Source organism: Helicoverpa armigera, chromosome 12 (genome assembly GCF_030705265.1).
Source record: "Helicoverpa armigera isolate CAAS_96S chromosome 12, ASM3070526v1, whole genome shotgun sequence".
In the NCBI taxonomy this organism is placed as follows: domain Eukaryota; kingdom Metazoa; phylum Arthropoda; class Insecta; order Lepidoptera; family Noctuidae; genus Helicoverpa; species Helicoverpa armigera.
The window spans coordinates 5,283,082-5,294,397 of NC_087131.1; the positions used below are offsets into that span (position 1 = coordinate 5,283,082).

At 33.7% G+C, this 11,316-nt stretch overlaps 1 protein-coding gene and 1 long non-coding RNA gene across 2 annotated transcripts; both read left to right on the top strand.

The window, feature by feature from the left end:
- The first annotated feature begins 2,982 nt into the window (after nt 1-2,982).
- On the top strand, nt 2,983-6,986 carry LOC110374629 (max-like protein X). Its single transcript, XM_021332428.3, has 5 exons — nt 2,983-3,313; nt 3,766-3,842; nt 4,854-4,964; nt 6,242-6,439; nt 6,798-6,986. The coding sequence occupies exons 1-5, from the start codon at nt 3,238-3,240 to the stop codon at nt 6,963-6,965; spliced, it is 630 nt and encodes a 209-aa protein (XP_021188103.2). The 5' UTR covers nt 2,983-3,237; the 3' UTR covers nt 6,966-6,986.
- Nucleotides 6,987-9,002: 2,016 nt separating this feature from the next.
- On the top strand, nt 9,003-11,189 carry LOC135117634 (uncharacterized). The gene is made up of 2 exons (XR_010277013.1): nt 9,003-9,872; nt 10,467-11,189. It is a non-coding gene; the product is annotated as an uncharacterized LOC135117634 (long non-coding RNA).
- The last annotated feature ends 127 nt before the right edge of the window (nt 11,190-11,316 follow it).

The following is an 11,316-nucleotide window of genomic DNA, read 5'->3' on the forward strand; positions in this document are numbered from 1 at the left end:
TCACTATTCGTATTATTACACAATTTAATGGATATACATGATCCATTAAATTGTAGAGAGCCTAGAGGCTGCCATTGATAATATTTTTTTTATATAACGTATTGGGAGTCAAGGACTAGTCAAATGAAATAAATACACTGAATATTACTTATACTACCTTCAGCCAGCAGTTTTATCGACTTCCTTAGTGATCTATTTGCATCCTGATAAAAATATGTATCTGCGTTATGACCACATCTTAGACCAATAAATCGACAAATCTCTTAATCGCATAAAGATACTTTATTTTGTTAAACATGCAACAAAGCATAATAGGTCTTAGAATAAGTAGTATTAACTCATATTTTGTCTTATAATGGGATACAAAATTTCAAATAATAATGCCTAAGTTAAGTCGCAAAATAACTACATAATTTTTAGTTTACATCACATAATGCCTAAATATCAAAATACCAAATGTTTATGAGACTACACCGCGCCCAGTAAAATTATTACCTACAGCCTACTATGCTTATACACAGTGATATCATCAGTGGCGGATTTACAAACTTGCCGCTAGTAGGCCATTCAATTTTTGCCGCCCCTAATGATTGTGAACTTAATGATATTTCTGTCAGTTACTTACTAGATTATTTTTGCAAGCCTCTATGTACCGAAGAGTTTAATGTTAACAAGTTTATATGACAGCGACTTTGAAGCGTAAAACCTCTGTAACTTTTAAATGGCTCAATCGATTTTCATCAAACATGTCTAAGAACACTCGTTCGTAAAACACCTGTAGTACAAAAAACAAACTAAATTGAAATCGGTTCATTCGTTCGGGTGCTATGATTCAGTGGCGGCGTAGCAACGGGTGGCACCCGGGGCGGACTACCTATTGAGCACCCTCCCAAAAAAAACGACAAATGTAAAAACTTTTCTGTTCCAAAATCAATAATTTTGTACCAAAACGAGTAAAAAAAACCGCCGTAAAGTGAAAAAGTCGCGAGCGAAGCGAGCGCGATTTTTTTTTTTTTTTTTAGTTTTGGGTCACAAAAATACCTACCCAAACAATAGTGGAAAAAAGCACTGCAAAGAGAAGAAGCCGCGAGCGTAGCGAGCGCGAAATTTTTGATGTTTGGGACGCAATAATACCTAAAGAAATCAGAAAATAGTCACTGTCAAGTGAAAGGCGCGAGCGCAGCGAGCGCGAAATTTTTCGAGTTTTGGGACACAAAAGTCCTCCACCTCATAAATAGCTTAGAAATCGTCAGTTTAGAGCGTCAGTTGTTTTTGCTACTTCGGTGCTTTAACTTTTTGTTAGATTGAGGACTCAAAAAGCGCAGAACAAACCAGGAATTATGAAAAAATTGCGAGCGAAGCGAGCGGATTTTTTATTAAATTTTTATTGAAACGCTATTAGAATATATAGAATATATATTCATGATCACCTAAGTATATATTACAGTTTATTAATTTGCGTTAATTAATCGTTTATTTATATATGGATTGTGTACTCATATATACTCAATTATAAAAAAAAAACTGTAAAAAAAATTGCTGAATTTGCCGCCCCTCTAAATCTGCCGCTCTAGGCACTGGCCTACTTGGCCTATTGGTAAATCCGCCACTGGATATCATAGTATTTGGATATATTTTTGCCCAAGAGCCAGCGAACGCCAGGCTTACGTTATTTTATAAAGGCTGCAACTATGTGTATGCATTTACCTTACATGTGGTGGGTATGAATATTAGACTACTACAAAGTTTGGCTGATGGTGGCTCGGATGGCGGAAAATATAAAAAAATACTTTACCTAACTCAGTATTATTTTATGACAATCGAAGCCTCCTGCATACTACAATTTATATATACGGGCCACTTTTTATCTAACAGCAATAATTGTCCATCTCATACAGGAGAAAAAAAATAGAACATGAAAGTATGTTTAACGATTAGCTCATAAATATCTTTTCTCTAGTGCTCTGTCCACAATAGTCATTATTACAATTATAACAGTTAATGATCAATTGAATCGTATTTCGTCGTATTTGTGTCAAAAATCGGAAAAGTGGTAGAGTCTGGCCAACGAAAGCTGTCCAAGAAAAAAGGCGGCAATTTTAAAAAATCAAGAGCTGGCAACCCCGGCTATACGCTGCTTAAACGGAGTTGATACTTATTATTATTCTAAACTAATAAGCGATATTTATATCAGTGTTTTATATCAGAACATTACGACTATAATAACATTATTAAAAAATGCCATAGCATAGCCATTTTTTAACTTCTGCATGCATTGAAGTCCACAGGGATGAATTAAAAAAAAAGTTATTACGAAACGTTTATTTGATGGATTTTTTTCTAAGTACTGTGTTTCACTCGCAAACATTTCATTATTTTCGAGAGTTTTCAATTTCTTTACTGTTTCCGCAATTGTAAGTTTTGTTTCCTCGTAGTCGTTGTCCTCGTTAATATTATCTGAAAAGTAGATACACCGTGAAAACTTGCGTTTTTTGCAAATAAGTCAAAAGTATCAAGATGTTTCAATGGAAATTCAAAAAACTAACCTAAAAGTGAAATGACTGAATCCAGTCGTCGTATTTTCTCTGCAAATTTCTGATTCAAATCACTTTGTACGTCTTTATATTTGTCAATCATAGTAAATAGAAGCTTTCTCGTCGAACTTTTGATTGTTTTCGGCATTATTTTATACAAAACCAATAAAAAGAAGATGAAATAAAATAACAAACTAACTTTTTAAGAAACGTCAATGGGACAATTTTGACAGTTCTAAAATATTGCCATATTAAAAGTTTCGAAATTAATTCGTGGTCAGCTTTCGTTGGCCAGACTCTATACAGTCCTTAAAAGTTAAGTAACACTACAACATCTAGATTGTCGTTTAAGATGGTGTGGGATTGGCATAAGGTCTAGTGACGCTGGTCATTGAGTGTTTGAACGAATGATAGTTTAGCAAATAAAGTATTTCAGTTTCAGTAGTCTGTGGTTGTGTGGTAATGTCATGGAAATAATGGAACGGAATCGAATTAGCTAAGTGAAATAATAAAGTGCGTAATTGTTTACAAGCTGCGCTGTATAATTAATAAATAACAATATGCAATATCTATAATCAGTGTCATGTGTAGTTTACGTTGCATTGCTAACCTAGTTTAAAATCATAATTTAATCTTATGTATCATATTTCCATCGACTTAGTATTGTTTTCAGTTAAATTCAGGTAAAATAAATATTGCAAAAATGTATCCAAGAAGTGGTAGTAATGGCTCAATTCAAAATATACACCAGACACCTTCCTCTTCGAATCAGAACACAGGTAAGCAAATGAACATAGTTACCAACAACTTATTAAGTCTCGTGTTGTTATTGGACTTTATTGTTATTCTTATACTTTCAATCCTTAATACCTTACATTAATTACATATTATATAAGTCATACATATGTATGTTATTTATGCAGGATTTTGTATACTCAACCATAGAAAAACAAGACTTAGTGTAGATAATCTGCATGCATTTTATAAGACTTTCAACAACTTTATCTTATACTTAGGCCATAAAAGTTTTAGATAAACAAAGTACTGCTACTTTATTGCTATTATAATATGTATATGAATAAAGCCAAAGTTAACACCAGTATTTAGTAACTAAGATATTCTCATGTTTATCTATAGATTTGAAAAGATTCATAGGCCAAATGAATTTTTGTGTGAATATGTTATTATATCCGAAAGACCGAAATATAAGCTAATTTTTGATGTATTACAGAAGATGAAGATGACAGCGGAGATAACAAGGCATCTGCACTTAGCTTTAAGGAAAGGAGGAGAGAAGCACATACACAGGTAAATATTAAATATATTTATTCTTCCCAATAGAATATATTTACAACAGTCTGTCTTAACAGTAGGTCCAGTATAAAAATGACTTTATAACTCTCTTTTGTATCAGATAGTGATATAACATGCAGTATCCAACTATATATTATAATATAATTATATAATATATTATATTTGTATTTATTTATGTATGTATTTGTTGTGTCGCCCGAGACACAGGTTTTTACCTAGTTCGGGCTAATTATACATCAGCACTTTTTAGAATTAGCAAAATATTGTAAAATGATGTTCAAAGAGAAGTAATAAACAATTTATTTATTTATTTTATTTATTTATTTATTGAAATGTAGCTTATGGCCAGATCTGAGCAGCCCTGTTAATGGATTATTTATTAATATATAAGGGATGATGATCACACAAGTCATTAGGCGACTAGTCATTTTTTCAATGGGAAAAAGAAATAAGGAAACATAACACATTGGCAATATTTTTTCTTATCTTCTTGATATGATTGCATTTTTTGAAAATCACCATTACACGTTTTACCCTTTTGAAACAAACAAGATTGATGTTTTTATCAAATATGATTGACATTTGAAATATCCTGCGCCATGTTTAGTAAATGTATATCTTGATATTTGGTAGGTGTAATACCACAATTGCTAGAAGTAGTATATTGCTAGATCTATACTATTAAGACCTAATAGCATCCTTAAGACATTCCCCCACAGTAAAACTACAAAACTGTCATAAATCTGGCAACGAACAATTACTAAATGGTCCTATTTCCTATCTGACTTGACTACTTTCACCTGAACCTATATAAAGAATTTAAAAATTCAGCTGGTCTCCATCTATACATTATTAAGCAATTAAGTATCACTTAAAAAATAAATGTTCAGTATTCAAGAGATGGCATGAGCTGGCTGAATCATCTATTACAGCACTTAAATATTTTGATATTTCCAACTTTCCCAAATAAAGGAGCATATTAATCCCATCCCATTTTTTTTCTAGGCTGAACAAAAAAGGAGGGATGCCATAAAGAAGGGTTACGATTCTCTCCAAGAGTTGGTGCCGACTTGCCAGCAAACTGACGCATCAGGGTACAAGCCAAGCAAAGCAGCCGTAAGTTTCTTATCACTCTGTATTTATATGGCGAAGGTTATCACAATTTTGTTTTACCGACCTTGCTGTTAATCAATACTCAATATTGACTATATTGAGTACCTATTACTATGTAGCTTGCTTACATAATATCCGCGGTACTATTTATAAATACATACGCAATTGCCATTTTTTTCAACTCTTTCTTTAAAGTACATAAACTTTTATGATAGGTGACTGAAGCTAAAACGTCCTTATCATTTTCCTAATTAGAATTTTTTGGTACAGGAACTTTTTAGTATACTTACCTGCATACTCCTTAGTTTAATGAGTAAATACTTACGCAGTTTCCATTCTAGTTATTTGCAGCTATGTTATTTCGCCGTGTTGTCGCCACGACTTAGATATGGAGGCCGGTGACACCTCTTGTGGTAGCATGCGGCCAGAGCGTGATAGATCTATACTTCGTAATCGTAAATTATATGCGATAGGTTACTCGAATTAGAATGTGGCACACTTAATTTTTAGGTAGAATTAAATTAATGTTAATAAAATTAAATATAGTGTAAGTTTAGAATTACGAGAGTCAGATAGGCATTAGAAAGAGACGGATTACTCTTTTACTGGCATAAAACCACATGTTCACCAGCTCTTTTAAAATAGCGATTGAATAGTCCATCTCCTCAGTAGTCCTCCATCTGACAGACATCTTCGAATCAAACAATTCTTTGTATCATTCCATAAGAGCGCATCCATAGACTTTTTTCCGATTTTTATCTTTGAATACTCGGCCTTAGCAGAAATCGAACGACCTTTACAGATACGTAAAAAAATTGCTTCCTCAATATTGGTGAGGCAAGATAGTAGCACGTGCTAGCCTAGTGCTATGAATCGCTTAGCTTAATACGAACGAAGTCTAACATCATTACAATAACAAACAAATCTGTTATGTCCACAACACATGTCCACATTCTGTGTTGTATTAACCTTGAACGCCTATAGCAAATAATAATTCATTTCTCATAGATTTTTCGATTCAATGACTTAGCACATTTTGTAGGTCTGTTTAATACTGTGGTTTAATGTAACAGGTTTTTCAAGCCGCAATTTAATTGTTCCTTAAATATAGATAAGTTAATCATTTCTGGACTTGTACAATGATAATTGATTTTGCTTCATTTTGTGCAATACATACCTACTTAGTTTTAGCGAAGAGCATTTCTTTTTCATTCAAATTCTTTTATTTTCAATATGCAGCTTAACGAGTTTCAATAAGACATTCAAATTCATTTTTCCAGGTTCTTCAAAAATCCATAGACTACATTCAATACTTACTACAGCAGCGTCGAAGGCAGGAAGACGAACGCAATGCTTTGCGCAAAGATGTAGTGGCTCTACGAATCATGCAGGCTAACTATGAACAAATCGTGAAGGCGCAGCACTCAGTGCCCGGCCATAATGAACAGAGGCTCACCGATCAGGATAAGTTCCAAGTTGTAAGTAAACTCCTCAGAATGAAATTTCTCCCCAAAGAAATCCTATTTTAAGCAACTGCGAGAGAAAGGTTGTCATTCGAAAGTTAATCTACTTTTTAAGTGCACGAGTCATTGTAGTAATTAACATAAATTATAAATGAGGTCTTTTGACACGCTTAAAACACATTACATTTTATTGGAAAGTACGTTACGGAGATGTATGACATGTATCTCCGCGACAAAAACATCGCGTAAAAATACGTACATACTTTTACGAAATTTAAAGTTAACTAAGAAAGTTTTCATTTCAATCTATGTGGTTTTCTAATACTATCCTTTTTTATAAAAGGTTATATTTATAAAACAATTTCTTGTTCAGTTCCAGGGTATAATGGACAAGCTATTCGAGTCGTTCGAGTCTGTACCAACGAATAACTTCGCCGAGTTTTCAGCGGGCGTTTTCAACTGGCTCGAAGAATATTGCAAGCCACAATCACTAAGAACTATGGTACACGGAGTATTGAGGGAACAGAGTTACACGCCATAAATACTTACCTTATTTATCTTATCGTAAACATATACAATTAAGAAAATCTTCCTTTTCTGTTGGGCTTTGGAAAACGAAACAATCTTCTCCCGCAATGTCTAAAATGTTATTGAATTGTTTTTTGGATTTATTAATGTTAGATAATAGAGTGACTCTTGTTTACTGTTTAAATGTCTATAAAATTGTAGTGACATGAATTTATTTACAGAATATTTAATGTTTTTTTTTCTCTGACAACCCCTAATGATGTTTCAATTCTAGCATTAAATTTACTATTGCCCCTTTACTCTTGTCCAAAGTATCGTTTATCGTTCAAAATTGCTGCTTAGTTTCTTGTTGTACTACATAGATAAGATGCTAATACTACCACAGAGCTATTATTTATCTGCCAAATAAACGTATGTAGATAATGTCGGCGATAAACCTCCTTATATTATGTTCGTGTGATAAGAGAAAATGTATCTAGAGTTCTATTACATATTTATACATTTTTATTGTTGTTCAAGTTGCACAAAGTCTAGATATGATCGTAAAATTAGGAAAATTATATATTATTCTATTATGTAATACCTTTGTATGTTTTAAATGTTTATAATATGTATGTTTTAATTAGGTAAATGGTACTTGTATGTTAAGTCCAAGAGTCTATTTTATTTTTGGAAAATTGAATTACGCATATAAAATTGTGATAAAAGGAAAGTTTGCCTTAAACGACAAATAGGTAAATAAAAATAATTATTACAACAAAACTATTGTCAATAATTGGTAGTGCCTTCTACAGCTGTTTTTATATGGAATATAAATAAACACATGTTTCGTTACAGTTCAATTTTGTCTTATTTACAATTACCATCCAATAAAATAGCTATATTAATGTTTAGTTATCTATCTACGAAGTATTAGCACGAAACTCAAAAGATTTTATGTGCGCAAAATTTACAACCTACTATCATTCTTCGTAGCTGTTAACAGCGTTCATTATCACAATTATACATCTCAATCACTCAATAAAAAGAAGGCCTTTAATCACAAAAGTAGTAGTTTATCGCGATTAGATGTACAGACGCAGCGAAGGATTTGTCTCTAACACTACTAATTGCAGTCTCATATGCACACGAGCAGATGTTACCAACTACCAACGTACATAAATCAATACTAACATCGGCTGGAATTTCGAATCAGCCTGTAGGTACCTAATAAAGCCTGCTATGCTAAATTGGCCACTGCATTCCAATTCGGGAAATTAGAGAAGAGATCGTCATAGGATACGTAGTTACACCTACGCGTTGTCGTGTCATGCATGTGTCGATACTGCACGTGCTAGTGCTTGATTTTGATGATGATGAGATTATAAATGATGACAATCTGTCGTCCGTCAGTTGGGTAAAAATATAGGTAAGGCAGAATACTCACCTAGATAATGAAGATTTATAAACTAAATAATTTTAATAACTGATCGGAAGTAAACGTATGTAAGTACCTATAGCGTATTTCAGTACATACGCACTTGCTTTAAACCGAACCTTAATAACATAAGTAACATCGCGTAGCAATCAGCGAATTCCGTAGCGTCGTAGGCTTGCCGTGCATAGACTATTTCGTAGCAATACTTGCAGTGATGACTTTGTAGTTGATACGACAAATTATTTTCAGATTTTTTACTATAGGTATCTTGATTTCATGTAATAAGTTTCCAATATCCTAATTATATAATTATTGTGCACTAGCTTCCGCCCGTTGTAGAAGTAACTTCTATTTAGTTAGGATGCTGAATCGATTCCATAAACTCAGGGAAAACAACATAATCCAGTTCAGATAACCTCTTAAGCTGGCAGGCTTCTATTTTATACCTGTGTCTACTACACAACCTACGTAATATACTTGCAAGAATCTTAGTAACCCACCTGCATTCAGTTCGCGAACAAATCGCATATTATGAGGCCCACACACGTCCCCCTTTGAAAGATTTTACCATTGTCGTTGCTTTTAGTTAAGTATTGATCGAGTTTCTACTGAGTTTAGAAGTCGTGGTGGCCTAGTGGGCAAAGAACCAACCTCTCGAGTATGAGGGCGCGGGTTCGATTCCAGGTCAGGCAAGTACCAATGCAACTTTTCTAAGTTTGTATGTACTTTCTAAGTATGTCTTAGACACCAATGACTGTGTTTCGGATGGCACGTTAAACTGTAGGTCCCGGCTGTCATTGAACATCCTTGGCAGTCGTTACGGGTAGTCAGAAGCAGGGTCTGTCAAGTTTGTTCTACGAATTGCATTAAGGTGGGCTTGAAAACAAGAGAGAGTCAACGACATCAGAGTAAAAGAGATAAATATATAATGTTGCCACCAAAAATACAATTTCGTATTCTCCCTAATAATGAGCGTATAAATTGATTTTTAAAGTAAATTACCCTTGAAGATACTTTTAGCTATTATTCTAATGCCAAAAAATATACTTAGTTGAGAAATATTAGATATAAAATTTAATATTACTTATTAGAAAATATATATGGGGGATTATGTGTGGCAACACTAATGTCCGGACGCCATATTGGTTTTGACATTGTTGACGTCACAAGAAAAATGTCTGCGGCCGGTTGCGCACCATTTTATCTTGTACTAATGTTTATTTGTAATAAATAAACTACTTCCATTTAATTCTACATACATTGATAACGTTGAGTCGAGCTTGCTCCTCCGTTGCTGTGTTTTGGTGAAATTAAGTGTGTATTTGTGAGATATAGACTCGGTGTTGAGACAGTGACTTGTTTGATTTTGTTTTGTGTTTAATTCGCGATGAGTTCACAAAAAGAAAACACAAGAATCTGCTGCTTGTGTGGATCTTCACCTTCTAAAGATCCCAGCATCACTTTGCATCGGTTTCCAAAGCCTGGCACTAAAAATGCTCTGCGGTATGTACACTCCATGCTATTCGTCTTAGACGACATAGAATACCACATTTATTGTTAATTCCGCTTCTAACTACCACAAACTCACGTAACATATATACCTATATACTTAAGTCCCAACTTTCCTTGCCAAAAATCATTAGGTACTTACTATAAAAAGTTTTCTTGCTTACACCATTCCCGTATCTAATATAACATCTCTTTCAATCAAAGCGAAGACTACCCACTGACATGATATAATAATATCTTAACTCGGAAAATGATTAAAATAGTGTGTAATTTGAGAGCAGTGGTGGCCGAGTGGTAACTGCCCCAACTTACGAGTGGTAGGTCGCGGGTTCAAACCCGATCTGGCGCATAACTTTGTGTAATTTATTTCGTCACTACTGCTCTCAAAACGGTGAAGGAAAACATCGTGAGGAAACCAGCATGTCCTAGAACCAAAAAAAAATTCGAAGACGTGTGACATCCACCAATCCGCACTGGGCCCGGGTGGATTATGGCCCAAGCCCCTCCTAGAGAGGAGGCTGTGTCCCAGCAGTGGGAACATTAGAAGGCTGATGATGAGTGTGTAATTTTGATATTTTTAATTTTCAGTTGTGAATTATGGGCAAAGTATTGCTTCCCAAACGAAGCCTGGTCTTCACCAAAATTCCAGGACGCACTCCATAAACAACATAAGATGCTATGCAGCAAACATTTCAAAAGCACATGCTTTAATGAGAAGAAGTTGTTCAGAACAGCTGTACCTGAAAAACAGATTTGGCTGCAGTAATGTTTGAAATGTTAAAACTTGGCAAGATCGTTTTTCAAAAATTTGTTTCAGCCCGGAACGAAATACATTGATATATAGCTTTTGTTGTGTAGTAAATGTTTGTAAATATCAAAATATAATTGGTCTAGTGTCTTTCTCTTCCTAATCATTTCTATAATAAAGAAGAAATAACACCAACGTTTATTACACAATATGATAGAATAATTTAAACCATGTCTGTAAACTTGTTGTTTGTTAAACAAATCGATAGTATTCTTTATTGTATAATAACATAGTCTTGTTTTTTATAATAGTAACACTTTAAAACTAACTAGAATTTTTGTTTGTTTATGTTTTGATGTTGAAATTGTATGCAATAGGCCCATCCATACTTGTTATTTTGGACGAAAATGTCTGAAATACCTACCTAAATTGATTAAATTCATGTATTTTAAAATTCATTACATAGGTGCACATACTTGTGATTTATGAACACCTTTTGTACCCTATTTCTGGAAATAAATTATAATTATTAACATGCTAAATAAAAAACTCTTGTACTGTAATCTTCCTTTTATTACACTGCTGCACTGCTCTATAAAGATAAATATTAGCAATTTATGCACAAGTACACTGTGTTTCATGTCGATTATTGCTGAGCAAAATGTGATAATCTTGCTCAGCCATAATCGA

Bases quoted from the DNA above. Each gene is read 5' to 3' on its own strand.
- LOC110374629 (XM_021332428.3), top strand. From the start codon at position 3,238: ATGTATCCAAGAAGTGGTAGTAATGGCTCAATTCAAAATATACACCAG. The intron at 3,314-3,765 runs GTAAGCAAATGA...GATGTATTACAG, and splicing joins CTCTTCGAATCAGAACACAG to AAGATGAAGATGACAGCGGA. The intron at 6,440-6,797 runs GTAAGTAAACTC...TTTCTTGTTCAG, and splicing joins ATCAGGATAAGTTCCAAGTT to TTCCAGGGTATAATGGACAA.